The following is a 27,967-nucleotide window of genomic DNA, read 5'->3' as shown; positions in this document are numbered from 1 at the left end:
CCCCCAAGGTGTATATAATGCCATCCGTTCAGGACTACCGGGGTTCCTCCCGCTGTATATCCTGGACCAATTCTGTATGTAGGCTACCAGATCAATAGAACATATCCACTTGCTGTTCAAACCTTACGTGCATGTTTATATAAACGTAGGATTTTGGCACGACGTTAGAGGGGGCGAAACAAGAGCTACTTCAAGCATTGGCAAACACCCGTTGCGCAAGGTCTAACATCTTCCTCAATGTCAATCTTCTGCAACTGCTGCCATGGATCTGCACCACCTCCTCCACTTCCCCGCCCAATCCTACCCCCTCTAGCTGCAGTAGCAATAAGATAATTCTTCTCAAATGCAATGACCTCAACTCTCACATCATCCACCTCCTTTCCATACAGCCATGTTTTGACCCCAGTATACGGCTCACCCAAGGTTTGCAAGTCCCGGCCTGCGGGCTCCGGCGCAACAACGTTCGTGAAGACCAATTCTTTCAACCACGGCGCCAATAACGCCTCCCCTGTCATCTTTATATATGCTTCTTTCAACGCCCAGTAAGTGTAGAACAACCGGAACCCATATTCCACAAGGCCGTCCTCGTCGTTGCCGATATGTGAAGGTGCCCCATGCAGGCTTTTGATGGTATCCAGCTCGCGCTGGGAGAACACTTCAGAGAAGATACTGACGAACTCTTCTAACGCTTGTCTAGTGTGCGCGGTGTTGCGGCGCTCGTCCACGCAGGTAATGTCTATTCCTACCTGGGGTATGGATGAGGAGGGTGTAGAGGTGGGATTGGGGTTTGTAATAACATTGGTAGGCGCAGTCGAGTCATTGTTGCTTGGTGGCGGCAGAATAGTCCCTGCGAGAGCTACCAGGGATGCTTGATGGCTGACGTTGAATTCAATGCTTGGAATCGGCTTGTCTGTAGCTGCAGTTTGGGTGATGTCTGCAGGGTTGAAGTACGGTCGATGATGCGGTGCTGGCGTTCGGCTGATGGTAATTTGGTTCCATGGAATGCGACATGTTCGGTGGATAAACAGATATTTCAGGAGATTGGACGCAAGGGACATATGCTTGTCTTTCAGGTGATAGAAGCGTTTGGCCGACTCCTGGTCTGATGGCTGGAGTGTTTCCAGTAGAGGGAGCGATGAGGTAGTCGCTGTTAGGCCCCGAGTATCGATATACCACCGTACCATGGAATTGTTGGACTCATCCTGTGATGGTTGCATGTTTAAGACGTATTATATGGAGTATTATGAAGCGGGGTGGTGAGACGTATGTAGAGCAGCTTTTGTTGATAAACTGATTTCGGTGCGGGGAATGTTTATTTATGGAGTATACACAGTATTGAGTAGAGTAAATAGTAAAATAGCTCAGCCACCATCATAAATCCATGGTTATAAACGAATACCTGAATTGTCCTCTTGTTCCACAGAACATGCAACTAGAAACAGATTCATAAAGTCTCCATTCAGAATAAGCTGAGGTCACGTTTTCCAGACTGATCACCGTGCAGGAACGTCTTATCATGCGGGGCAGCACGTGGAGATAGCTCGGATATATGTTGTTCCGGCTATATGTAGAAGCCGTAACTGGCCAACATTTGACTCATTTTCTATGAATTATACCGCATTGAAATGAGCATCACCGTTGGGGTTCTCGCCTTGCAGGGCGCATTCTACGAGCATGTCCAGCTGCTGAAACAGGCAGCAGCTGATTCAGCGACAGAGACCAACAGTTCACCGCAATGGGAGTTCATTGAAGTGCGAACCCCGCAGGAATTGGATAGATGCGATGCGCTTATCTTGCCTGGTGGCGAGAGCACTACTATCTCTCTTGTCGCAGCTAGGTCCAATCTTCTAGAGCCCCTGAGAGATTTCGTAAAGTATGTACCCCAGAAAGCCTGCTCTGCTGCCCAAGACTAACCATTTCTCCTCGGTAGGGTCCATCGCAAGCCAACTTGGGGAACCTGTGCCGGGTTGATTTTGCTTGCTGAGTCCGCCAACCGGACAAAGAAGGGCGGCCAAGAGCTTATCGGAGGTTTAGATGTGCGCGTAAATAGAAACCACTTTGGTCGGCAAACTGAGAGTTTCCAAGCGCCATTGGACCTGCCATTCCTAAACTCTTGCGGAAAAGACCAGCCTTCTTTCCCAGCTGTTTTCATCAGAGCACCTGTTGTCGAGAAGATATTGCCACACGAAGAGGGTATCCAAATAAGCGAAGTTCAAAGAGACGAGACCGTCGTAGCGCCTTCAAAGCACGCAAAAGGTCAGGCGGCTCTGGACGCAATCGCAACGCAGGTTGAAGTGCTGGCCACACTTCCAGGCAGAGCCGCTAAACTGGCTAGTGAGGGGAGGAACATCGACGCAGACAAAGAAGCTGGAGATATCATTGCTGTCAAACAGGGAAATGTTTTCGGGACGAGCTTCCATCCTGAGCTCACTGGCGACACCCGGATACATGCATGGTGGCTGCGCCAAGTGGAGGAGTCCGTGAAAAGGAGGAAGGGGACAGAGCAACGTTATTGAATGCTTTGCATTATAGAAAGATTTTGTATAGAAAGGTTCGTCGATAGATGGGGTATCGGATGTAAATATTCTTTTGTTGCTGCCGTTCCTTCTACTAAATCAAAGAGATATAATGCATGCAAACGCCGTACATGCGCCAACCAGACAAAACCCATCAAGATTACCTACCCTTACCGTATTCTTCTTCTTCCCGTTGTCTCTGATCATCTGCATAAGCCCGCCCATAACCGCCACGTCCTGGGTCGTACTCTTCCCGGTATTCATCGCGAACCTGGCCACCAGATTTACCGCGACTGCAATCATATCAGAAACAGCTTTGCCTTTGAGAATTGAGAGTCTCTCTACATACCCGTATTGTCTCCCTTCTTCGAAACCAGGGTCAAGGTCCGTCCGGATAATCCTCTCATCGAGCTTGGTGCCGCCAACGTATTTCAAGCAATCCAACGCATCTTGATGTGTATAATACTCGACGAAGCAGAAGCCACAGGGGGTCTTCGTATATCGGTCGAGCCCCATCACAAGTCGTTTAACCTCTCCGCATCTGAGTCTATCAGTTAGCACGCGGACTTCAGCACGGTCGTTGCGTGGTATCTGACTTTGAGAAGAGTTCATGGATCTGTTCCTCTGTTGTGTAGAAAGAACTACTATAGTTAGTATATGAAGAGAGGCCAATGGTGAGGTGTCTGCGAGGCAAGGGACATACAGATTACCAACATAAAGAGTGGTAGCATTTTTCAAGTTGTCCGATGGGTCTTCTGGAACCTTTTCCGGTTCATCTTGGCTGTACTTGCGCTTCTTGTTCTGGATACATACGAGACACATTAGTGATTTTCGCGAACCAGTCGGTTGCCATTGAAGGGCTCTATGAAGCTATACCTTTCCCAGGTAGTAGGCGCTTGGCCGATCGAGTCTATCCACGGTGTTGCGTGGTGATACGGTCATTGTGGAGGGAAAAAAAGATAGTGATTTGATGACAATTGGGTAAGAGTTACGATTAGGATAGGCAAAGAAGAAGAACAACTGAAGACAATGAAGGAGCAAGTTGAGCGCAGGAGGTTGTTGGAGATGCAGTCAAGGAAAGCTCACCATTGGAGCTTGTCCACGGAAACTTACGCTGTTCTTGGCGCACCCGTCGTCTAGTGTACTTCCACCAAAATTTCCCCAGGCACTGTTTTGTTACTGGCGCATTCTCCCGCCTTTATCCCCAGCACTGACATTCCTACATTTCATAGCCTTGTCGCCGGCAGGGAATGGAAGTTTAGCATCGAATTCAGCTTCTGTTTGGAATAAATGCTTCAACAATGCCGAAAGTGATCAGTTACACACCTCCATGGCTCTCACGCCCTTCTCCCGGAGCCGCCTTGTTTTCAAGCACAGCTCCGAAAGCTCCAGAGAATATCTCAGGCAAGCTTCGGCAAGAAAGTGACTACGCTGGACCAAATCGCATATTGGCAAGGAGAGGAAACGAAGCGTTTACTGTGGTCGACAACCAGATCCGTTGGTCGAGCCTAACGCGATTGAAGAACGAATGGCAGCAGCAGACAAGATCAAGGAAAGGCACTCCCGATCAGAAAGAAGACACAGAAGGAAAGTCGGATGCTAGCGACAGTGTACACTACAGAGTATGGGAAATTACGTTGCGGAATTAGCTACTTTTATAATATATGACTGACAAACCATCAGGTCTTGACAGTTCCGGTTTACGAACAAATTCGCCAACTCATACCTTCCCCCAATGGCGCTTTTCTGGCTATCGTTGCAGACCATACGGTTCATATTGCTGTGCTTCCGGATCCGTCTCATTTGTCTGGGACTGACAGCTCGCCCATTCGTGTGAAGACCTACCAGCTTGGGCCTACAACCCACGTGATACCCGAGTCACCTGTAGTATCAGCTTTATGGCATCCGCTTGGGGTGGACAGCAACCTTGGAGGATGTATCGTTACCATCACTATAGATGCCGCTGTACGGGTCTGGGAGCTGGACCGAAATAATCAATGGTCTTTCGACCGTCCTACACTGGCGATCGACCTGAGAAAGCTGGTGGATGGCACCTCTTCTGACGAGGACTTTTCGCCTTCCGGCTTTGGGAAGAACAAAGGGTTCTCTGCTGATTATGTTGATATGGAAGTCGCATCCGCTTGCTTTGGAGGCACAGGGAGTGAAAAGGAGGACGCCTGGGCACCGATGACCTTGTGGGTTGCGATGAAACCGGGCGACCTTTACGCCCTTTGCCCACTACTTCCCTCCAAATGGAGATCCCCAGCTACTACCGTTCCTTCGCTCTCCGCGGCTATAGTTCCAAAGCTGGCAGCTCTTGAGGAGGATCCCGCTGATTTTGAGGATGAGCTGACTGCCTGCCGACAACAATACGAGTGGTTGACGGAAATTGATAACCAAGACCCCTTGCATGTTTACGAATCACATACGGGTCCAGATTCGGAAATTCTTACTCGCCCTGCCAACCCCAGTGCGATCCCCAGACTGCAAGGACCTTTCCGTATTGATACAGGAGATGAGGTCGATGACTTGGACCTCTGCGATCTTCACGTTATTGCTGCCAAAGTTGACGTCGATGCCCTCATGATGGGCGAGGAGGATGAGCTTTTGCTCGAGGAGAATGGAGAGGACAGGCTGTCGGCCACAGTTATTTGTCTTTCTACAGGGAGTGGAAGAGTTCACCTTTGCCTTGAACTTGATGGGGTAGAGGGACAGTGGCTTCCTAGGGCTAGAAAGAACGCCTTTAGGACCCCACTGTCAGAGCCGTCTGATCTAGTCTTGGTGGAATCGCTGGACACTATGAGGGAAGGACAACAATCGTCGAAGAACTGGCCTACCTTTACGAAAGACGTGCATTCGAGATATGACTTCTTCGTGACTACCGAGAACAATGTGACGTTTATCTCCCTTGCTTCATGGGTGCAGAGACTTGAGGCGGAACTTCAGTCCGAGGACACAAGTGCTCGGGCTTCCGTTTGGAGGTTCTTTGTGAGGGCACTGTGTCTCTAAGAGAACGCATTTTTCAGACGGACGAGGCCCATAAAACTGCGAAAGACCAACCAGACCATCTCCCCGCTTCGGTGGTCTATTATGATTACGATCTCGGCTACTTATTGCTGACCTATCATGGTTCTCATCCATATGCTGCTATCATGGATACTCCTGAAGTTTCTTTCCCATCACTGACAGAAATGAATCCGGATGCCCGTGTTCCTGGCTCTCCTGTATTGCCACCACGCCGGCCGCCTTATCAGGTTCCCGCCATCTTTTACTCGGATTCTCCCCTGGAATTCTTCGTCGACAAACATATTCCACATCGCCAGCGACACACTCTCAAGGAACAAGTTCGCCTGTCCCCGGCGACGTTGGACCTAGTGGCTGCTGCTCATAGGATTCTGTCTGCTCATACCAACGCCCTGGAGAGAGCAGCATCAGACCTGTTCCGTCGGTGTGAACGACTGCAGGGAGAAATGCAGGAGCAACTGAAGCAACTCACTGATGTGTCTGAGCGAATCAAGGGCGTATCGAGTGAAATTGGTGAAGATGGGGAGCGAAAAGAAAACTCCAGAAGTGGCGAGGCGTTGGATAAGAGACTCCAAGCGGCAAAGGATAAACAGGACCAGCTTGTGCAGCGATATGAGGCTATTCGTAATAAGATTCTAAAGTCCGGTGGAAGACCACTTAGCGAGAAGGAGAAGTCCTGGGTATCGGAAGTGGAGACATTGTCAGAATCGTTTGGAGATTCGAAACAGGAAGGCCGCGATAATGGCCAGCAGCTATCTGAGAGACTTGAAACTGTGAGTTTTTCTTCCATCAAGAGTATTACACGATGACGCTGACAAGCCTTGTAGGTGAAGGAAATTGCAGCCGACCTCTTGGCTGAGGCCAAGTCTGTAGCGGCGAAGGCTCCTCCAGTACCCGAGCCTGGCAGCCCGGCATCACCTGGAGGTGCTCAGCCTAGAGTTCCCCAGAGACTGCAGCGAGCCAAGATCGCAGATGCAATGAAAATGGTGGAACGAGAGTAAGTTTTCTTGCCGTCGGACGTTTGCGTAGCTTGTACTGATGATTCTACCCAGGTCTGCTGTTATTGAAGCGATTTCGTCACGCTTGGAACGATTGAACGCCAGTATATGAAAGAGTATGAATATGTAGTACTTCAAAGTCTTTGGGGATTAAGCAGTTCAGCAGTTCATAGTTGATAATACCTCCAGCAACTAAGTTGCGAGCATGATGTTTCTTTCTCTTGTCTGCAGGTCTAAGAAGCTTGTATAGTATGTCTCTTTTGGTAGTATCGTAAGACAGCACCAATATTCATTGTACCTATACTTCTCTTCCATCCGAAGAAAGATAGGGCACGCAAAGCAACGAAGGTCTTCTCACCAGACCCTGCATCTTTCTACACCCCTCCGAAAAAGAACTGGGGCACATTCTCTGGACACATCACACTCAAGCTGGACAGACGATCCACTCTTTTTCCTGGAGTATTCGTTTGCTTCTTCGGTGTCTTTCAGATCTGCTTCTATACATTTCTCTTTGGCCACATCTTCTGACATCCTGTTGGACTTCACAGATGCCCTGAACCCGTTTGCCTCCAGCTTCCTTACCAGGGCAGCCCGTCGAAGCACCATGTCCTCTTTCCGCGAACAGACCTCACACATACAGCATTCCTCTGTTTGTATTAACTTTCGACCTGTGCAGCAGGGAAATTCCTTGCAGTTGATAGACCCCATGTCGAAGATGCAGCCACAGAGTGTGAACTTGCAAGACAAGCATTCACACATGGTACTGATATGGATTGGCCGGAAACGTGACAAATATTGACTTAATAGTTCGATGCGATGTCGTGCAAGGTAATTTTTTCCATGTATAGTAGAGTTTGAATATTATGCAGGAGGACGAGTATCTGCCAGTTAGTTACTGATACACATCTGAGCGTGCACAGCGATAAGGACTACAGGCAAGAACTACATATGACGGGACTGATATGGTCAAGCGGTGGCTTAGACAACTACTAGTAAGTGACTGAAGGGGTGGCGGAATACACATGCCATCAATGGACCGTCAAAGGGCAGCACCATGGTGATGACAGATGGAAAACCATGGCACCTGCCTGGGTCCAGACTGCAGGTAGCTGCCAAAGTGAATACACCAACTTGGGTCTCTTCCTAGCAACCCCACCTCATTTGAAATGTTCTCTCCCACTGAACATCGTATTTCAGCATAGACTGAGGAGTCTCCAATACTCTAAACGTGGACCGAATCCTACGCAACATGGTAGCCGTGCGCATCTACGGATTCCAGAAAGAAAACCTCGATATCCCCGCTCACCTCGTAACAATCATACCTACAGCGCTGCGCGATGCATTCTATCGCGCGCGATTCATAGCTGGCCGGGCCTTTCGATATTTAGAGTATATCGAAATCCGCCAGGCAAATCGCTATCAGGCGATGTGCCCTCGCACGAGCAGAAACTACTACAGCCATCAGATGTCTGTCTTACGTCTTTTCAGCTGGCGTCATGATTACCACTGGAGAAACCCGACGCTTGCTCCCACCGAGAAGCTCGACCCGGCCATTCTTTGCTTCCACATCGATCAGTCTGCGTACCAGAGCTATCAAGCAGTCTTCGCCAAGTACCAAGATGCGTTCATGTCTGGTCCTTTCCGGGTGTGGCATGACGCCAAACGCGCGGTGGAAGCAACAGCCGCTAAGTCTAACCTGAGCGAGGTGGAACAAAGAATGTGGAATCAGTTCTGGCGTGTCAACTTTCTGGGCGAGATGCAGAAATGGGAGTCTCGCGCTACGGCCCTCGCCATCCCGTCTTGGGAGGAGATTGTCGATGAGCTCTACGATGCGATCTTGGAATGCGTGGAGGGAGCAGAGGATATGTTGGCCAATCCTGCTCATGGCATTGCTAGCAAAAGCAGTCTCTGATACGGTGTGCTTGAAGTTGGCCCAATTTTACACTTGCAGGCACTTGTTTGGTTCGGGTTCTAGAGGAGTGTTTTTTTTAGTCTGGATTACACGTCGCTTGGGAGATGCAGTATTGAGTATTGGGATTTTGGTCGGATGATACCCTGCGATTAGCTCTTTTGGGGACAAGGCCGACTTTTCGGTATTCTGGTGGTTGTATCGCAAAAATACTTGTGATCAGACTAGGTAGTCAACTCGTTGTTTGGTTGCTATTCTTTTGATAGGATTGGTAGGGTGTTCTGAGTGCGAGCAGAAAGAACAGTCTTTGATATTTTTGCTTTGAAACAACACATATTATAATTGTATTGTATAGGTTTTTAGCAATATCTTAGGCAAAAGTAATAATGTATCATTAAATGCATGCTGGATGTTGATGTGTTAATTCTCGCTTATTTATATTTTGAAGCTGCATAAGCAAGCATAAGACATAGCCAAATTTGTTTTTCCAATACAGCTTTACTTCGCCTGCAATTTACATAGAACTATCAAACAGCAACAATTAGTGTGTGTTGTATTATAAACCTAATTTAAAATCTATTTGTTCAATTCTAGTACTTTGTCCACGCCACAGTCTGACGATTTATGTACAGTAAGTATAAAATACCCTCGCTTCTTTGGGAAGATCAAAACACAGGGAGGGCCAATCCCCCCCCTACTGTATCCCCTTTACATTTCGAAAGTGCTTCTTATCGAGGTGATTGCCATGCTTCTATTGTGCTTTTCTTTCTTATCTCTTTCCATACTATTTCTATCGTCTTGAAGACCGGCATACCAACGCTAGTATGTCGAAACTCGCTAAATAACAACATCCTCGTGAGTAGGTGAACATAATACGAACAGATTACTACCGAGTTACTTCAAAGATACTATATGATCATATTCACAGAGATAGATATATACGATACACCAGCCTTTCTGACTGTGCTTGCACTAGGTATCTATGGCACTGTATATAAATAGTACTGTAGCACATGACTAGAACATGCCCTAGCTTGGCAACATACTACTGGCAGTATGCAAATGCTCTCGTGAATGGACCTACAAACGTCCTTTAAGACGGCAGTACATATACCATAAAGTTGCAAGATTGATTAATTTATCAGAAATTAAATTGTCATGGAGACTAAAAGATGTGGCTTTGCTAATAAACGTGCATACATCGCTGTGCCATCCAAAGTCGACTCGGCGGGAGGGCTAACTATATAGTAAATGACTTCATCTCAAGTTACTAGTAATTGATACCATTGTCACCCAGTGAGATGCAACAGCCAAGGCCAATTAATTCACTAAGTCTGAATTTACTAGGGTGTATTTACTGCTGGTGGCGGTCGTAAAATCTTGAAAGGCAGGAAGTTCTTGACTGCCAGCATGTGGCCGTCAGTAATAGTCGCTCTCCGATTTAAAATATCATGAGCAGATGTGTCTTTCTCAGTAGTATATAGTCCCCGGCTAAAGGGGAAAGAGAAGTATATCATACAGGTATCGATCTTCTCTCTAGATGTATTTATGCTTAGGTATCGAAATAGGAGATCACAAAATTTATTGAATGCTGCATGTCACAGATGAAAACCGTTAGCAAGTTTATTCGAATGCATTAACAAGAAATATATTCAGCTTACCGTTCAATGAGATGGACACCGGAAGCCGTGTCAACGATTCCGCTGACCTCACCGGGCTGTAGAGCAAAGGCAGCGTCCTCGAATTCCTTCTGCATTTCTCCCCGTCCAAAAAAGCCACTATGATAATGTTAATTCCACATTTTAACACGTCCACGAATGCTAATGCATGCACATACAGATCACCCCTCTTCCTGGCGCTGCTACAGTCTGATTCTGACATCGCAAGATCTCCCAAGCTGACCTCGCCCGACTTGATGCGGTCTTCATGGCCACGAAGGATGTCAATCGCCTCCTCCTTGGACCGAGTAATCTCAGACTCTCTCCAGCTACTGGGACGTCTGCTCTCCCTATGCTTGACAAGAAGGTGGCTGCAGCGGATTTTGCCTTCACCATGACCTGTGCCATCAGGCCGACTGGTAGGCCCGCTATGGTAGTTGGCCATGTAAACCTTGAGCGTCTCCGTATCAGTGCCTGCTGGAGGCTCCCAGCGAGATTCCTTTGTCGTGGGATTGAAATAGTAAGGGAGGTTCTTGGAGTTAGAATGGCGGACCTCCCACCCGGCCGGAAGACCTGTCTCAACCTAGAAAAAGCCGAGTTCAAATGAGTATAGAGCTTTAGATATGATTGAGAGTTAGGTAGATAGGAGATAAAGCATACCATGATGATTTAGGATAAGAGTGGTATAGAATTACAAGCTTTATTCAAGGGGCTTTTTCAGGATATGCAGGATTGTAGGAAATACGAAGAATAAATGCAAGTAATAATTGCCGTGGCAGCAGCTCCTGCGGGACAGACTGCGGGGGAAATGAGGGACCAGCACAAAGCATGCAAACAGCGCCAACAATACAAACACTATCAATAAGGCAGTGTCCGTGCACTCCGATCGGGACTAGTGCAACTTCCCTGTAGGCCTTCTTCGGACTTCATCGCAGGTATTAATTATTCTTAGTACCAGGCACTATCTTCGCCACCAAAATTTCTGTATAGGACGCGTGAAAACCCTTCAAATTTGCAACTACTTTCGAATCTCTTTTCAAAACCTATCATCGAACTATTTGCGCGAGTTCTTGTCGGATACTCAGCTTTCAGAAAAATGTCTGCCAGCCCATCTCCTTCCGCCGGTGGCGATAGCAAGTCAAATGAACAGGTCCACTTTCGTTTTTGTCGCGAATGGTAGGCGCTACATTTCTTGACCCTCTCCTATTGACGATTTTGCTAACTGCGCTGCTATAGCTCGAACTTGCTTTACCCGAAAGAAGACCGCGTCAACAACCGTTTGATGTTTACGTGTCGAACCTGCCATGTCGGCGAGCCCGCAAGCTCATACTGCGTCTATCAAAACAAGCTCAACAGTCAAGTCGGAGACACAGCTGGTGTGACTCAGGATGTGGGATCTGATCCTACGGTTTGTCTCCCAGGTTTCTGTGCTCATTGCGGGGAGGAGATCACTTGTTTTTCTTGCGGCCAGCCCTCTGAAGATGAGTTGTCCGAAGATGATTATGAGGGATTCCCAATGCTTTGAGAAAGGGCTCAAATTTGTGTCATGGAGAGATTTCAAGTGATCTTGCGATTTCCCTGGCTAACATGCTCTCTCTCGTTCTAGCTTCCCCGGTCGAACAAGCTCTGCCCGAGCTGCGGTGAAGCCGAAGCGGTCTTTTTCCAGTCTCAGCAGCGTTCTGCGGAAACCGGAATGGTGAGAGATCCATCGACTGACATCTTTGACGAGTGACTGACATATACCCTTCAGAAACTTTACTATGTCTGTTGCGCGTGCGGCAACGTTTTCGTATGATTTGGAACGTCTTTTGTCACCATCGTGTTTTCGATACCCATTATTGGTCCTTTTCAGCATGGTTATGGAGTTACGGCGATGTCCGAGTAATAGAAAACAAGTTTTTTTTTCAAGGGATAATTCTATTGATACAGAGTAGTTATGTAAATAGACGCTTCGCTTTCATAGGGATATTATACATGCATCGGTGCCAACGACAAAATTTTCGACCATTGCTTTCCTCGTAGTTCCGTAGCCACAACTCCTGGGATTTAGGTCAGAACCTGGCAATAGCGGCGTCAGGATACAGATACTCACCGTTCATTCTTGTTCCGATCGGGTCTCCAGACTTGTTTATCAACACGCAGGCATTGTCATCGAACTTGACAATAGATCCATCTGGTCTCTGCATTTCCTTCTTCGCTCGGACGACGACGGCATGACGAATATCTCCGCGACGGACTTTGTTTGCAATACCACTGTTGGTCGAGCTTTCGGGGCCAAAGTTCCGCTGTTTCTGAACGACCACGACGATTCGGTCACCTGATCCCCATCACATCAATCGGCGTTAGAGCTGTATCGGTAGGGAGAATTGAGGGAGATCTAGAACCTACCGACTGTGGCTGGCCGCTTCTTCTTCAGGACATTCACGCACTCGACAACTGCGGCGCCGGAGTTGTCGATGCAATTCAGCATCGTCTGGCGGGTGATTGTTAACCAAGAGCGTTCAGAATTTCGGACGAGGACAAAATCGCAGGTTTACCTTTAGTTGAATCATCTTGATCGCATGCCCTGAGGGGAACGGCCAAAGTATCTGATAAAGGGTAGACTTATCCGTCCGAAAGATTTCCAGCACGTCCGGGCCGGAAAGGTTTTGCCGACCACCGACCCCAGACGGCGGACGGGGCGCTGCTGCTGCAGGAGGGCGGCCTTCAACTCATTTCAAGTCGCATTGATTCATTTAATTAACTGGGCAACACAGCCGTGTGTGTCGTGCTTGGAGCCTCTTGGATAGTCGCCCACTTTCCCACTCGTGCGCGCTAACTTCCCCTAGGGGTTCCTTTTCTTCCTTTCCATTATGCCTGTTGAATTGGATTTTTCTTATCCTTTCTAATAATTGTTTCACTATCACGCTCTTTTCGAAAGTCAACCCCCCCTTGGTGTTAATAGTATTCCCGCTTTTCCTACTGTGTTCCTCCTTTGACATAGAGCCAACATCATTTTAACACCCACCAATTAAAACAAAATTTTCACCACACCACAAACATTCTTCACATGGGAAATTTGTGATCTTGCAGATTAACATGCCATCGTCGAAAGCAAGAGACAGTCCCTCTGTGGAGCGTCGCGACCGTCTGACTCTTGCAAAGTTGGCCAGCTATGACGATGTCGCGACGGATGCGCTGGTTGACCGGGTACGCCATCTTACTCAGAGACACTCTTCTTGGATTGTAACTAACATGGTCCATATCGCAGGCATATTTCTGGACCAATACCCGCAAAAACCGAACGAAATATATTCCCGTGAGAGGGATACATGAGGATGATGTGGCTCGTATTCTCCTTCACGATGTCATTGTTGCCAAGGACGCTGCGAAAGCAGAAAAGCAATTGCTAGCAATGTCAGGTATGAAGAAATACTTGGCCAGGCTGCCCAGTGACCGCGAAAAGGAATGGTTTCGCCGGCATCTGCGCAAGTACATCCAAATGTATCTCCCTGACTCGCCCTTCGAAGTTACCACGACCAATCGCTACACGATTACCGAACATGAGGCGGCCATCTGTGCCAGGAAATTCATCAAACAGGGCCAGGAGATCAAGTACCTTAGTGGGACGCTTGTTCCCATGACCCGCGAAGAAGAGCAAGAATTGGATCTGAAGCGGAAGGATTTCAGCATAGTCATGTCTAGTCGGAGAAAAACGCCGTCGTTTTTTCTCGGACCCGCTCGCTTTGCCAACCATGACTGCAATGCCAATGGCCGATTGGTGACACGGGGATCGGAGGGTATGCAAGTTGTTGCCACTCGAGATATCTACATTGGAGAAGAGATCACCGTTTCATACGGCGGCGATTACTTCGGTATCGACAATTGCGAGTGTCTTTGCCTTACATGCGAACGGGCAGTCCGCAATGGCTGGGCGTCTCATGTTGACTCCGAGGAAGAGTCAAGCAAAGCGTCCACTCCAGCTCTAAACGATGAAGCGATGTCCAACGACTGCCTACTTTCACCCAGAAAGCGCAAGCACCATTTGGATAGTGATTCCGATATCTCACCCTCGAGCACTCCTAGGAAGAGGAGTAAATTTACACGACAGAGCTCTAAATTACGATCAGCAGTATCGCTCGCAGATTTTGCTCCTTCTGTTGGTTCGGGGTCGGACAATCCACCGCCCCAAGCAGAGACTTCAATTGTGCTAGAAACCACAGGAGCCGCAAGTATAACCAAGGATGCTATTGTACCTGCAAGCGGTTCTGCTGCCGAAGCCACTCAAGTGCCTGCTACTGACTGTGACTCCTCTACTTCGCTCGAGGTCGACGAGTCACAACGCTCGTCAACGTCAACCACACCAACCTCAATGGGTGATGTCAAGATCAAGGTGGAGGAAACGGTGGAGACTTCCCTCCCTGAATCAGCATCGACGACAGCAACTCATCTTACACTTTCAGTCACAGGCCAGTCCCACAGCGACCGACACCTACCGGGAACTGACAACGACACGTTGTCAGAGTTGTCCGATTTAATTGACACTCCCCAGAAGCCGAAGAGGTCGAGGGGTTCTCGTTGGAAGCATGGCGTTGTCCCATCGGTGGAGGAAGAGTCGAACCGTGTTCGGGTCCCTGGTGACTACACGAAAACTTCCAAGTTGCTTGCCCAAGCCTACGATCGATGGGTAGACTGCCATACTTGTAATGTTTGGTTTGTACAGCAGAATTCATATCTCACTCGGCGAGAGTGTCCCCGCTGCGAGCGTCATTCTATGCTATACGGTTTCCGCTGGCCAAAGACGGATAAAGAGGGCTCAATGGATGAGGAGGAGCGAGTGATGGATCATCGGACTGTTCACAGGTTCTTGTACCCGGATGAAGAAGCTCGCGTCTCTCGCAAAGATCGTGGGGTCAGTTTCGGCGTCACGCCCACCCCTGAATTACTTGAGCCACGAACAGAGACCGACGACAGTGAAGCGTGCGATGACCGGCGCAACACTAGAGCGAGCAGGAGACGGACTCGTTCACTCCGGATGACCATGTAATGATGATGATGTGTAATCGATTAATAGGCAAGGGCTGGATGCTGAGCAGGAGTTTCGGGTACCTCTTTACATTGCAGTTGGCGTTTGATTTATACCTGGGCATGGTGCGATTGATAGGACTTGTTGGGACGGTTAGATGACCCTTTTTTCTTTTCTCTTCCTTTTCCCTTTGCCAGTTGCTTCTTCTGGTTATGATGTATAGATCTCCCTTATCTTCTTTTTTTTAAGTCTGTCTTTTATTAATTTTGTTATTCGTGCTGAACAAGATCACGATTGGGGGGGGGGGGGGAGCGACCTCTTGCATATCATTAATCGGGGCAAGTTCAAGTCCCTTTGGTGTACAACAGACATATTAGGATTCCACAAGAAAACATCGGGTTTACTGGATCAAAACAGACGGAGACTTCTTCGTTCTTGGTGATTCTTCCCCGCATTTATTCGACTCCGCGTATGGAGATTTAATGGAAGCTGGAGAGAATTCCTGCACCAATGGCGTTCCGCTGTGTCTCCGTTCCTCCAGCTTTAGTCCCTTCGTATCTTACCCGCTTGTGTGCAAATGCGATTCTCGGTATATCTCCCACCGATCTTGCAACAGAGCCGTTTTGAAGGTGAGTATAAAAGAGCTCGTGGGCATGTCTATCATTTCCGTATGCGTTGATCGTCTTGGTGAGAAGAGCCTGTGTCAGCTATGGCGCTCCTCATCCACCATCTGCTTGCCCTCTATCTCCTTCTAACGACCTCCGTTGCCAGAGCTTACGAAAATCCTCTCATCAGCCTCGACTATGGAGTATTCCAGGGCAGATATGACTCGACATATAACCTTTCGTACTTCCGTAAGATTCCATTCGCAGCCCCGCCAACAGGAGAGAATCGCTTTCGTGCCCCTCAGCCTCCCCTGAGAATACTCGACGATGTGTACGATACCGATCAGGATTTTGACATGTGTCCGCAACGTACTGTGAACGGTTCTGAGGATTGCTTATACCTCGGCCTGTTCTCGCGACCTTGGGATGTGCGCTCCGCCTCCACAACTTCGCTCAAACGGCCCGTGTTGGTGGTGTTTTACGGTGGTGGCTTCATTCAAGGGAGTGCCTCCTTTACCTTACCGCCGTCGTCTTACCCCGTCCTCAATGCTAGTAACCTGAATGACTATGTGGTCATTTATTCCAACTACCGTGTGAACGCGTTCGGCTTTCTCCCGGGACGAGCGGTCAAAGAATCACCCAGTTCGGATCTAAACCCGGGGCTCCTGGACCAGCAATCTGTTCTGAAGTGGGTTCAGAGATACATCCATCACTTCGGTGGTGACCCTCGCAATGTCACCATCTGGGGGCAATCCGCTGGAGGAGGCTCAGTCGTCGCCCAGGTGCTAGCAAACGGCCGGGGCAAACAGCCAAAGCTCTTCTCAAAAGCTCTGGCGAGCTCACCATTCTGGCCCAAAACCTATGCCTACGATGCTCCCGAAGTAGAGGCGATCTACGAACATCTGACCAATCTGACCGGTTGTGCGAACGCCACAGATACACTCACCTGTCTCAAAGAAGTCGACGTCCAGACCATCCGCGACGCAAACCTAATCATCAGCGAAAGCCAGAAGTATACAACCAGCACGTTCACCTGGGGTCCAGTCATCGACGGCGAGTTCCTCTCCGACACTCTTACCGAAGCTGTGACGAGCGGCTCGCTCCAAACAGACCTCGTCTTCGGGATGTACAACACCCACGAAGGCGAAAACTTCGTGCCGACTGGCTTGCGTTCGCAGAACACGACAGATGGGTTCAATTCTTCTATTCCTAGCTTCCACCAATGGCTGGTGGGGTTCCTGCCCGGACTGTCTCCCGAGCAGATACGCCTTGTCGAGTCGAAATACTACCCTTCTATAGGGCGAACGGAGACCCTCGATCTGTACAATTCCACGTATGTGCGGGCAGGCCTCATCTACAGGGATGTTGTCCTCGCTTGTCCGGCGTATTGGATAGCATCGGCAGCCAAAACTGCCGGATATGTGGGTGAATATACTATCCCGCCTGCGCAGCACGCCAGTGATACCATCTATGTAGGTGTTTCTCAGTCCATAGTATCTGTATACTTTGAGATATGGGTCGTCGCAAAGATCTTACTGACAGCTATCTTAGTGGAATCAAGTCAACCCCATCCAACAGACGGATGAATTAATATACAAGGGCTACGCAGGTGCCTTCGCCAGTTTTTTCAAACCGGGGATCCCAACGCGCATAAGTTGACAAATGCGTCGCAGCCCGGGGTGCCGATGCTCCTGAGTACTGGCGATGAATTTGTTGTAACTGAGACTGGATTCAAGACTGCGGAACTGGTGCTGTTGAAGGAGAGGTGCGACTTCTGGAAGTCGATTGGAGAAAAGATTCCGGTATAGTATCAGCTTCCATATATTCATGCGGGATGAACAGTACTACATTGAGGTACAGCCTCAGTGGCTATAAGTAGAAAAGAACGTGAGTGAGTTTCGTGTCTATACTTTACTATCTAGTGTACAATATTATACATTTCATGCTCGAGCCGTGCTGTACATATATTTACTGTCCGTATTTCCAAATTGTCGCCATGTCCTAACGCCGGTCCTTGTACGTTGAAATAGTTTGTGTCCATCTGACGCCCCTTAGATCAATGCTTGTCCTCTAAACATACCTTCACGGACTTCCTTCACAACATCCTTACGGTCCTTCTTTCCGACCAGCACGATACCGCGACCACGCTTGTTCATACGACCGAGACGTCCCAGGCGGTGGATAAAATCGATCGTGGTGTGCGGGACGTGGTATAGAATGACAGTCTTGACGGGGAGGGTGTCAATGCCTCGGGATGCCAAATCGGTGGTAACGAGCACCTTAGTGTTAGGCAATTGGCGAGTATTCCCGGCTTTGTTGTGGTTCTCGGGCAGTTCAAAGGGAATGGAATCCTCCTGACGCCTCTTCTTCTGGGCTAACATGATTTCTTCTGGGCTGGGCGGAGGTGCTGACTCGGTGAATTCAGCAAGGATCTCTTCTTGCTTCCGGGCGCTGGAGTCCCGGGAAAGCGACTGGGCGTCAATCCCCTTTGACTTTAAGAACTGGGCCACCTCATCCGCTTCCTCACGTTCGTTGACGAACACAAGAATCTTTTTGATATTCGGTCCGACATAAGATGCGAACGGGTCCGAGGGCTCGGAATCGCCAGCTTTCCCAATCGACCAGATCACGTCAGCGCAGGCCAAGTTTCGGTTTCCTCGGTAGGGTTCTTTTTGGATGTCCACCACTCCTAGTTGCACTCGACGTGGGATCGCATGCAGGTTGGGCGTAGTCAGTCTTTTGATGTCTGGGTAGCGCTTGCGCAGCAGATTATCGAGACTGCGGGGAATCGTAGCCGAGCACAGAATAAGCTTGCGGAGCGACGGTGCTACCTTACTAATAATTTCAGTCGTTGTTGGCAAGAAAGAACGGTCCATAAGCGAGTCAGCCTCATCGAGAACCAAGTGGCTGACCCGGCTCAGCACGTATGGTTCCGTTTTAGCAATCGATGCAAGCAAGTGAGGAGTAGAAACGAGAATGTCGATACCATCTGGGTTAAACAGAGTACTCTTGATCCGGCGAGGAGTCAAGTTGGACGAGATCATCCCGGATCGGTATTTCACTGTGTGAGCAAGCGCCTTAACCTTGACACCTACTTGTGCAACCAACTCTGACGTTGGCACCAGGATTATCACTCTCGGTCTTCCGGCATTGGAGAGTGGCGGCTCCTCAGGCTCAAGATCAAAAGCCCGGTTCTTCAGCCTCTCCTCTTTCTCCTTTGCCTTTCGCTCCTCCTCTTTCTTTTCATTCTCCTTATCCTCAACTTCTAGCCGCTTAACAGCGTCAACCAAGGGGAGCAAGTATGCTAATGTCTTGCCAGAGCCCGTCTCCGCTGCTAAAAGGTATTGGTCGTATTGAGGTTCTCCGTCCTCAACTTTAGTTCCTCGCTTTCCAGCCGGTGAATCTTCCATGAGCTTTGGAATTGCGAGACGTTGAATAGGAGTGGGGGTGACATCGGCCAGACCGGGAAGAGCTTGAGAGAAGATTGAATGGCGAACAACTGGTAGGAGTGGGAAGTGATCAAAGCTGGTGACGTCGGCGATCTTAGATTTGATCGCAGTTCTGCGGCCATAAGGCACAGGAGCCAGCGTGGTCTGCATCTTTAGAGCTTTGTACAAGGGGCTGTCGCTTTTCCGAGGTGTATCCGCCGCCTTCTCGCCCGAGCGTCTTAAGGCCGCTTGAGACCGTGGCCGTGGCTCATCCCGAATATGAGCTTCAGTCTGATTCATTCCTGACCATGGTCCAAACTTGTCTTTCCCCGAACGCTTCTTATTGATCGATGGTTTGGCGACATCTGGGGACAAGGCCATACGAGCAACTTTCCGGCGGAGTCGAGCTGTGGCCATAGAGCGCGCGACCTGCGATACGCTCGAGGGAAGGAGAGTAGGGGTCCCGCTCCGGCAGAGCAGACATACAGGAGGACGAACCGCCAGGGACATCCTGCCTAGCTGATTCATGGTGGTGAGGTGGTGTTGAGGGACGGATGATGAAATCTCCTCCTTACCCGCTTCCAAGAAAATTCCTTGGATAAGAAAATCAAGGCAGAAGCTCGGAGCACCTGGCGATCCCACGCTAGTCCTGGATAGGCTTAACACGATCGGAGCCGCGCCCAGGGCCCCAGGCGTCAAGGCCACCAATGCGCTCAGGCGGCGAGGCCGAAACCAGTGTTGCTATGGAGACTCCCGCCAGCAAATGTCAACATGGAACCTCGACCTCCACCATCGCCATCCAAGTCCCAATGTCTTACTACTTAACAAAGTCTATTTACCTCTTCATCCTGCGATCTCTTTACTTCCTTTCCGTGGTCCGGTGGTGGATGCAGTGGTGTACTTTGGTTCCCCCCCCTCCCTTGTATTTCCATTTCTTTTGTTGCCCTATCTCATCCCATCGGACGTCCTTCTATATCCCTTCGTTATCGCATTACTATCCCTCCATTACACGGAACAAAGGGACTTCCAACACTAACGGATCGGCAATTATTCTGAACGTGCTACTATTCGGCTCTATTTTTTCTTTTTCTTTTTTATTTCCCTCCCCCTTGTGACGCATTCCTGCAAGCCTGTTACGATTGTTACGAACAAATCAAGCGCTCCCCAACTCAATTTAAATTGACTTCGTATCTTGAATTTCAAAGCGACTTTGTCTTCTCAGCTTTTGTTGTTGTTGTTTATCAAAATCAGGTAAGGCGCGTCATTCCAGCAGCAAGGGACGTCAACGTCGAAGATTCTTATGTTTCATCCGAACTATGCGATGAGGAAACAAGCGGCACTGACATCTTAACCCAGCGCTTTTTTCTCCTCACTTGTCTTGGGCTGCATCACAACAGAATAAAAATTCCCGGTCAAGATGGGTAGTGGTACTGGCCAACGCCCACTTTCCGAAGTGAGTCCAATGGCTCAACGACGAAACTCGCCTGTCTGGAATCAGAGCACAAAGGTACGTGATTACTACTCTTTGTAAGATGTTTACCGGGCTGACGGTGGTCGCGCAGATGGCGAGGAACAGTACGGACGCTTACGACGTCAAAGCGTCCCCGCGTCTGTTTTGGCAAGGGCGAGAATCTGGATCTCCATTCCCCAGAACCCAAGAAAACCAAGTCCCTTATGACCCCGAGTCTCCATTTTCCAGCTCGAAGCGACCATCTATTGAAAACTTGAAGCGGCAGTCGCGCGTCAGGAATAGCAACATGCTCCGCGACTATAACCAGGAGTACGACCCAACAAATGTCTATGTACCGCACAGACCCTTAGCTACAACGCGTTCGCCGCAGAAAGAAGCGCAAAGCACACCAACGTCGCAAATGTCGAACAGGCAAGAAACTGGCCCAGTAGGCCCAAGGCCGCCATCACCAAGCAAGGAGCAGGCACCTCCAGCCAAGTCGTCCTTGTCCCGTGCAAGCCGTTTTGGCGTTAAGGACATGGGGTTTGACCCAGAGAACGAAATCTGGTCTGATGCGGACAACAGACACGCTAAAAGCGTCACCTTCGATGCCGCCCCCCTCAGGTCAACGAGTACGAAATGACAACACCCGACCCGTCTTCCATCGCCTCTGATTCTCGCGAAGGCAGCTATGAGTCTGATGAGGACGAGTTCCCGGACATCAGTTTCGATCGCGACTCATTAACAGACCGCGAGGATAGCTTTGATGCCTCTCTAGAGGACCTTGAGAAGACCCCAGTCGTATTGCCGGAGGACTGGCGTTACATGAGTCCATCCAGCGTAAACGACGAATTGGTCAAAGAGGACGAAGACCCCTTCACTGAAGATGAGGAAAGCCATAATCCAGATCCCCGGCCTTCGTCGCGACAAGAGACATCTGAGAAACAGGCTCCTGTTGAATCTGTGGACTCGAATGGCGAGCCTCGCCCCCTTCCTCCTCTCCCAGGGCGTACATCTTTCCCGCCACAGCCTTCGTCCCCCAGTAAGCTGGCTTCGGCATTTGAGCTCGGGAGTGGTGGTCAGCGGGTTCTGCCATCCCCTCCAGGACCAGCTTCCTACAGCAAATCAGAAATCACAGAATTTGGCCATTCCTCGATGCCGCTGGAGGACAGGCTGCGCTTGATGATGATACAAGAGAACGGACAGGAGGATGTTAAACCGGAACATCAAGATATTGAGGTGCATTCGAAGCATGATGATGACGAACAAGACGGGACTGAGCCTCACTCCAATCAACCAGAGCAGCAGGACACTGAGGCTACAGATGAAGCTCCCCAAGCTGCCCCAGAGGTCTTTTCACCACCACATATTTCCAGGGATGATATCCTGCGTGACCTCCGAAGAAGCGAAAGCTTCATGGACGACTCGTTTGACGAGTCTTCCCAGATCCCTTCCAGCCCTCATTCCTATATGAATTATGACCCAGATGTCCCGATTCCGTCACTTGAAAATGATGATGACATGCTTGACGACGGCGACGATTACGATGACACCAATAGCGTGATAATCAAACCAGAAGAAGAACATGAAAACGATCTTTACGACATCCCCGATTATTATGGAACAATTCCGTCGAAGGACTCCTCCTTCAAGAGTCTAAAGGATAAGCTGACCGGCGATGACGAGAGCCGGTATTCCAGCCAGCAGATGGAGGATGACTTGACAGAGAAAGGCAGCTCTCGGAATTCTGACGCAGGAAAGGCCACGCCCGTCCCTGCAGATCAGGATGACAAGGCTTTGTGCGAGGCGACACCCCAGGAGACCCAGGCAGAGCCCGCACCGGGCTCCAAAATGTCAACCATCAAAGAGGCCTTGCAACGCCCAGTAACCCCCGAGAACGATGGCCAAATCTCAGAGCCCTCAACCCCAGATTCTGTGATCCGTCATCCTATTGACGATGATAGCGATACAGAAGTTCTACCGGAAGAAAGTGTTCCTGATCCAATTGCGACAGTCAAAGCCCCTGGAACGGGTCTTAAAACACGACCGTCATTGACCCCCGCTGATTTGGAATCCATGGCTGCCACTCGCCGTAGAATAAGCGGACAACATCCTCCGCCAATGCCCGGGCTCACCAAGCAGCAATCCAACGAATCTGAGCATTCCGCTCCCGAGGACACCACCCCACCCCAGCCTGCGAAAGACGTTTCCCAACGACAAAGCAGTCTTGTGAAGCTGGACATCCCGTTCAGTATCCAAGAAGAAAGCCTCGGCTTTGGTTTGGACAAAGAGTTCGACCGCGTCATTGAAAACCAAAAGGTTGCGTTTGAATTATCCCTTTCCCAATTATACTCCCGTTCTGGGCCCAATGGACACATGCAGAAGCCCCTTGGCAATGATATGGACCCAATTGCTAACGAGCCATGCCCTAAACAGAGAGGTTACCTCATGAGACATAACACGAAAGTTATCATTGCAAGCAGCCGCAACGAAGACGACCCTGCCACTGCTCCTGGAGCTGCCCCGGCCGACTCTAGAGGGACAAAGTCGGCTATACCCACACCCCGGAAAGCAAGCCAGCAAACTTGGACCACTGTGCCTTGGAACGGACAAACTCGCCGTGCAAGCATTAGGCAAGCTAGCGGAATCCGCAAGAAGCCTGTTCCTGGACCTGTGCCCCCTCTTCCAGGCCAGCAGAGCAATGTCCAAGAAAACCCTGCGACAATCGAAGAAAACGAGCCTGCTTTGAATGGGGCGTTGGATGAAGGAGAAGAGCGAGGTCGTCTATTCGTCAAGGTCGTTGGGATGAAGTATCTAGATCTGCCGCTCCCACGAGGTAAGTTCCCGATGCCACTATACGCATGAGCGACATCCTCTAAATATACTCCAGGCGAGAGATCGTACTTCTCTCTGACCCTTGACAACGGACTTCACTGCGTTACTACGGCTTGGTTGGAACTCGGAAAGACAGCCCCGGTCGGGCAGGAATTCGAACTGATTGTGCAAAACGACCTAGAGTTTCAGTTGACTTTACAGATGAAGGTTGATGATGAAAAATTCAGAGTCCAAGAGCCTCCTCCAACAGCATCGCCCGCGCGACAGAAAACGTCCACTTTCAGCAGGGTGTTTGCTTCCCCTCGCAAGCGAAAGGAATTGGACATGAAACACCAACTGGCTTCCCAACAGCAGAAGAGTAAAGATGTTAACGCAGGTGTCTGGGAGCGCCTCAGAACTCTGATTGCTAGAGACGGTAGTTTCGCTCGTGCATATGTAGCGCTGAGCGATCATGAAAAACATGCTTTCGGCCGCCCTTACACGGTCGATGTGGCCTGCTTCAATGAATGGGCCGTTGAAGACCAGCCAAGCAGTGTTAAGAGCAAGAAGAGTACCTCTAGCGCTACTTCCCAACGGCGGCCTCCGTACAAGATTGGCAAGCTAGAGCTGCAGCTGTTGTTTGTCCCCAAGCCAAAAGGTGCGAAGGATGATGATATGCCGAAGAGCATGAACGCTTGCATTCGAGAAATGCGTGAAGCGGAGAGTGTTTCATCCCGTAGCTGGGAAGGATTCTTGTCTCAGCAGGGAGGCGACTGTCCCGTAAGTTTCTCTTCACTCATATTCCCTATAAATCGGCCCACTAACTTCTCGTTGGCAGTTCTGGCGTCGCCGCTTCTTCAAACTCCAAGGCTCCAAATTGACCGCATACCATGAGACCACCCGTCAGCCTCGTGCGACAATCAACCTCTCAAAGGCCGCCAAGCTTATCGATGACAGATCGTCCTTGATGCAGAAGGAGACCACAACCAAGGGCGGTGGACGTCGCAAGTCTGCCTTTGCCGAAGAGGAGGAGGGTTACATGTTTGTGGAAGAAGGATTCCGTATCCGCTTCGGCAATGGCGAAGTGATCGACTTTTATGCGGATAGTGCCGCCGACAAGGAAGGCTGGATGAAAGTATTGGCCGACGCTGTGGGTAAGGGCTCTTCGGGAAGCAGTCAAGTTAAGCAGTGGACCGAGCTCGTACTCAAGCGTGAGCGGAGCGTCAAGACGAGACGGGAAACGACGGATCGACGTTTCGATGGGCCTCCTCCCCCACCCGTCAAAAAAGATAAAGATCTTGCGCCTCCACCGACATCCACGGCGCCGGCGCCGGCAGCCGCACCGCCACGAGCTAAGCATCGCTACACCCAGTCGCAACCCGAAGTTCGCAGTGCGGACACTCGACGCCAGAAAGCGCGCTCCTTGATTTTCTAAACCCGCCAACTGGTTGGATTGACTTCTTCCCGTCTTTGAATCTTCTTCTGTGTTACAACTTGTCATATTGGCCTTGTCTTCTCATCCTTCTATTGTGCATTCTTGATTTGTTTGCTCTTTCTTTTGTCCACTTCTTTTTCTCTGCGGTGTTGGTGTACAACCGATGATGTATCACTTGACTTCCTTTTGTGTTTCCTTCTGTCTAAAGTCCAATTTTCACCAGCACCGAGCGTCGTGTTGCATTCTGTCGTACATTAATGATACATAGCGCCTTTCTCTTCTTCCGTCAATAATTGAGTTTGTTCTTTTTCCATGGTCGACCTTGTAACTGACGTATGTGTCGTCTACCTCTGGCTTGGTAAATATATAGCTATAATCATGTACAACACGGTCGTGAAAAACTCCAACCATACGCCTATGACGACCCCGAGCCTAACGAACGTTGCATATATTACTCAGCTGGGTGTCTTTACAGTGAGTGCTATCAACACTGGAATATGTGGTAAGCTGGGAGTACTACCTATTCGTTTGATACAACTTGAAGGGATAGTCATGAATCCTGCAGAAATATAGCCAAACTATTTATATCATCACAACTTTCAATTAAAACTCACTTTGCAGCCTGGTGGAACGCAAGACTAATGTTACCTGATGAGAGATTCGATGCATCTATAAGTGAAAAACAAATTCTTTTATTACTATGTACATATATAGCTGAGAATCTAACCACCCTCTTCTCCATTGTTGGGAAGATTGCCCTCATCTTCAGATTCTTCCTCAATCTCCGCTAGGGCCTCTTTCTGAGACTTTCGGCCCTTCTGAGCATCTTGCGTAGCCGCCGAAGGTTGAGTCGCAGGTTTCGCGGCTGGAATACCGCCAGATGTAACGTATAGGAATTCTTCTTGAGGGAAGTGATCGATGTGGTTGAAAAATGAAGCGAAACTTTTTTTTAATTGTTAGCTGAACTGTTTCAATGCATGCATGGAATGTATAGCTGAGAACTTACGCGTTAGTCTCCTCTTCCTCGCGGAAGATGCGGTCATAGATCTCTCTTTGCTTGAACTCGTTCATTTCCGTGGCATACTCCTGAAAGTCGATGGGCTTCTTTCCCAGCTCCTGCGCCTTTTTACTGTAGCCATTGAAGATGGGACGTTCCAGCAACAGCCCCAAACCGGGAGCCTTAGGAATCGGGATCTTGGTCGGTCCATAAGAGTCAACGATCCGCTTGGGATCGCAGCCGCAGCGTACCATAAGGGTGGCCATGGCCACCATTTTCCGAATCTGGTGCATCATGAAACTCTGACCGTGGACCTTAAGACTGAGCCACTCGGTGCCATTGATGATAATCGGGTTAGGGTCGACGTTGAAGGATTTAATGTGGCGTTTTGCAGAGGGGTCCTTGAACAACTTCTGGATGGTGTAGTTATAGAAGTTCTTAGTTCCAACGTATTTATCCAGCGCCTCTTGCAGACGGGCAACGCGCGCGGGAGGAATACGGTAAGAGCGCTTTGCGGTGTTGTATGCAGCCTTCACAGCCTTGACTGCATCAATGATCTTCCGCCTGTGAGCCTGCTCGGCTTCGGTGAGTTCGGGCTTTGCGGTGGAATCTGCTCCTCCCTCTGCGGCTTGAGCTTGTTCCTCGCCCTTGTCGGTTTCGAATGATTCATCGTCAGGCTTCTCATGATAGATTGCATTCATGACGACCTCGCGGATATCCTCATCCAAGCTGTCAATAACCGGTTGGATATATTTCGCATCGGCCTCTTCCCAGTAATTAGCGACCTCTACCTGTCGGGCCTTGTGTGCCTCCAAATCGCCCTCCTTTTCGGCGATCTCTCTAATCTTTTTACCGAGAAAAGTGCTGGGATGTGGCGGCAAAAAGCAGTAGCTAGGCATCAAATATTCGTAGATACGAGAGTCACACATCTGATAGCTGCTGAAAGACTTGCTCGCGACCAGAATGCCCCAAACGCGGATCTGCGGGCTAAGGTGGGAGTTGATCTTCTGAACAATATCCTCATCCTCGACAATCAACTTCAACGACACGACATTACCAGCTGCATGGACTCCTTTATCTGTACGGGCGCATCGCACCAGCGACGACTTCTTCGGGTCCGCTGCGTTAGCCTTGGAGATAGCCCCGGCAGCCACAAACGCGGCGAAGAGATCGCCCTCGATGGTCTTCTCAGTAGTGCTCCTGTAGACGATCAGCACCCGTCCAAGTAGACAGAATCTAACATTTGTCCGTACAATTGCATTCCCTTGTAACCCGTTCCAGAGTATCCCAGGAGTACAGCCACCTTCTTCTTCGGCCGTCTTTGTTCATTCTCGATGTCTTCTTGGGAGAAATGCGTGGCGTAGATTGGAGCTTTGACCTCCTCTCCATTTTCGATCTTCTGTCGTTTGGCCTCGTTCTCTTTATCTAACCGTCCTCTCTTATCTAGCGGTTGCCGACTTGCTTGGTTAGCCGGTGACTGTCGGATATGTACCCCAGAAGCCGCGAGACATACCTCCACTCTGCCCTTCCCAGATCCCCCTTCTTACGCTTGCGATCAGCTTCTTGGGGTCCGCTAGCTCTTCCTTCGTTATTGTCCATGGTTCCAATGATCTCCGCAAGTTAGATAGCGGTGTATTAGATGCGAAATGCCGCTGCGAGGTGACAGGCGGAAAAGATCGACAAAGAAAGCCTGTCAAATATTGACGCGCGGAGACGTAGCTACGCATGAAGAAGCGGGTCCCGAGGGGAAAAACTTGCGTCGTCGATACTTGGGATTCGTGCCTTTTCCTGGGCCTGCGATTCAATTTCCGTATGCACTAGCCGTAGTAGGGTTAGTGCAGATTCTGTATTCCACTAAGCCTAACTGGGGTAGCTCATATGGAGGCCTCAGGCAAGAATGGATGCCGCGGGCAGTTCATCCGCTGCAGCGCTGGTGGTGGTCGTCCTTACTTCCCTTTAACCTCATTGTTGCTTTTTCTTATCTACGTTGGTATATTCTCAGATAGAGCGTCGCGGGCTGTTGGATTGTTCCGTGTGAGCTTCTACTCATAATCTTTGATTCATCTTCCGCTCTACCTTGGCATCCAGAATTCAAAAAAGCCATGCTACTCGTTTTGCGCTGACCTTC

General features: G+C 49.6%; 12 protein-coding genes across 12 annotated transcripts; 7 read left to right on the top strand and 5 right to left on the bottom strand.

Annotated features, from left to right (window-relative positions):
- Positions 1-185: 185 nt before the first annotated feature.
- Positions 186-1,217, bottom strand: ANOM_008519 (4'-phosphopantetheinyl transferase family protein; the record flags this gene model as incomplete). Its single annotated transcript, XM_015553775.1, has 1 exon — positions 186-1,217. One exon carries the CDS (start codon positions 1,215-1,217, stop codon positions 186-188), a length of 1,032 nt encoding a protein of 343 aa, XP_015403697.1.
- A 408-nt stretch (positions 1,218-1,625) lies between these two features.
- ANOM_008518 (pyridoxal 5'-phosphate synthase glutaminase subunit PdxT) lies at positions 1,626-2,516 on the top strand (the record flags this gene model as incomplete). Its single annotated transcript, XM_015553774.1, has 2 exons — positions 1,626-1,873; positions 1,931-2,516. The coding sequence occupies 2 exons, from the start codon at positions 1,626-1,628 to the stop codon at positions 2,514-2,516; spliced, it is 834 nt and encodes a 277-aa protein (XP_015403698.1).
- A 52-nt stretch (positions 2,517-2,568) lies between these two features.
- ANOM_008517 (nuclear cap-binding protein subunit CBC2) lies at positions 2,569-3,464 on the bottom strand. The gene is made up of 5 exons (XM_015553773.1): positions 3,393-3,464; positions 3,220-3,317; positions 3,113-3,157; positions 2,866-3,057; positions 2,569-2,809 (listed from the first exon to the last, which is right to left on the bottom strand). The coding sequence occupies exons 1-5, from the start codon at positions 3,456-3,458 to the stop codon at positions 2,677-2,679; spliced, it is 534 nt and encodes a 177-aa protein (XP_015403692.1). The 5' UTR covers positions 3,459-3,464; the 3' UTR covers positions 2,569-2,676.
- A 353-nt stretch (positions 3,465-3,817) lies between these two features.
- ANOM_008516 (uncharacterized protein) lies at positions 3,818-6,650 on the top strand (the record flags this gene model as incomplete). Its single annotated transcript, XM_015553772.1, has 5 exons — positions 3,818-4,138; positions 4,200-5,489; positions 5,543-6,313; positions 6,368-6,537; positions 6,593-6,650. 5 exons carry the CDS (start codon positions 3,818-3,820, stop codon positions 6,648-6,650), a joined length of 2,610 nt encoding a protein of 869 aa, XP_015403693.1.
- Positions 6,651-7,787: 1,137 nt separating this feature from the next.
- ANOM_008515 (uncharacterized protein) lies at positions 7,788-8,450 on the top strand (the record flags this gene model as incomplete). The annotated part of the gene is made up of 1 exon (XM_015553771.1): positions 7,788-8,450. One exon carries the CDS (start codon positions 7,788-7,790, stop codon positions 8,448-8,450), a length of 663 nt encoding a protein of 220 aa, XP_015403690.1.
- Positions 8,451-10,028: 1,578 nt separating this feature from the next.
- ANOM_008513 (uncharacterized protein) lies at positions 10,029-12,684 on the bottom strand (the record flags this gene model as incomplete). The annotated part of the gene is made up of 7 exons (XM_015553769.1): positions 12,643-12,684; positions 12,494-12,578; positions 12,198-12,422; positions 12,080-12,144; positions 10,285-10,688; positions 10,109-10,225; positions 10,029-10,038 (listed from the first exon to the last, which is right to left on the bottom strand). Exons 1-7 carry the CDS (start codon positions 12,655-12,657, stop codon positions 10,029-10,031), a joined length of 921 nt encoding a protein of 306 aa, XP_015403688.1. The 5' UTR covers positions 12,658-12,684.
- ANOM_008514 (DNA-directed RNA polymerase II core subunit RPB9) lies at positions 11,202-12,020 on the top strand (the record flags this gene model as incomplete). Its single annotated transcript, XM_015553770.1, has 4 exons — positions 11,202-11,281; positions 11,342-11,513; positions 11,712-11,801; positions 11,856-12,020. 4 exons carry the CDS (start codon positions 11,202-11,204, stop codon positions 11,898-11,900), a joined length of 387 nt encoding a protein of 128 aa, XP_015403691.1. The 3' UTR covers positions 11,901-12,020.
- Positions 12,685-13,183: 499 nt separating the features above from the next.
- Positions 13,184-15,131, top strand: ANOM_008512 (SET domain-containing protein; the record flags this gene model as incomplete). Its single annotated transcript, XM_015553768.1, has 2 exons — positions 13,184-13,294; positions 13,356-15,131. The coding sequence occupies 2 exons, from the start codon at positions 13,184-13,186 to the stop codon at positions 15,129-15,131; spliced, it is 1,887 nt and encodes a 628-aa protein (XP_015403689.1).
- Positions 15,132-15,819: 688 nt separating this feature from the next.
- On the top strand, positions 15,820-17,374 carry ANOM_008511 (putative carboxylesterase; the record flags this gene model as incomplete). The annotated part of the gene is made up of 2 exons (XM_015553767.1): positions 15,820-17,187; positions 17,267-17,374. The coding sequence occupies 2 exons, from the start codon at positions 15,820-15,822 to the stop codon at positions 17,372-17,374; spliced, it is 1,476 nt and encodes a 491-aa protein (XP_015403686.1).
- A 392-nt stretch (positions 17,375-17,766) lies between these two features.
- mrh4 (ATP-dependent RNA helicase MRH4) lies at positions 17,767-19,671 on the bottom strand (the record flags this gene model as incomplete). The annotated part of the gene is made up of 1 exon (XM_015553766.1): positions 17,767-19,671. One exon carries the CDS (start codon positions 19,669-19,671, stop codon positions 17,767-17,769), a length of 1,905 nt encoding a protein of 634 aa, XP_015403687.1.
- Positions 19,672-20,333: 662 nt separating this feature from the next.
- On the top strand, positions 20,334-24,842 carry bud4 (putative GTP binding protein (Bud4); the record flags this gene model as incomplete). The annotated part of the gene is made up of 6 exons (XM_015553765.1): positions 20,334-20,394; positions 20,500-20,650; positions 20,706-21,225; positions 21,279-23,429; positions 23,484-24,187; positions 24,246-24,842. Exons 2-6 carry the CDS (start codon positions 20,561-20,563, stop codon positions 24,840-24,842), a joined length of 4,062 nt encoding a protein of 1,353 aa, XP_015403694.1. The 5' UTR covers positions 20,334-20,394; positions 20,500-20,560.
- Positions 24,843-25,505: 663 nt separating this feature from the next.
- Positions 25,506-27,566, bottom strand: ANOM_008508 (pseudouridine synthase PUS2; the record flags this gene model as incomplete). The annotated part of the gene is made up of 4 exons (XM_015553764.1): positions 25,506-25,784; positions 25,849-27,039; positions 27,081-27,300; positions 27,353-27,566. 4 exons carry the CDS (start codon positions 27,564-27,566, stop codon positions 25,565-25,567), a joined length of 1,845 nt encoding a protein of 614 aa, XP_015403695.1. The 3' UTR covers positions 25,506-25,564.
- Positions 27,567-27,967: the final 401 nt, after the last annotated feature.

Source organism: Aspergillus nomiae, assembly GCF_001204775.2.
Source record: "Aspergillus nomiae NRRL 13137 chromosome Unknown contig00317, whole genome shotgun sequence".
NCBI lineage: Eukaryota > Fungi > Ascomycota > Eurotiomycetes > Eurotiales > Aspergillaceae > Aspergillus > Aspergillus nomiae.
The sequence above is the reverse complement of the archived record's forward strand: the minus strand, read 5'-3'. Positions and strand labels throughout refer to the sequence as shown.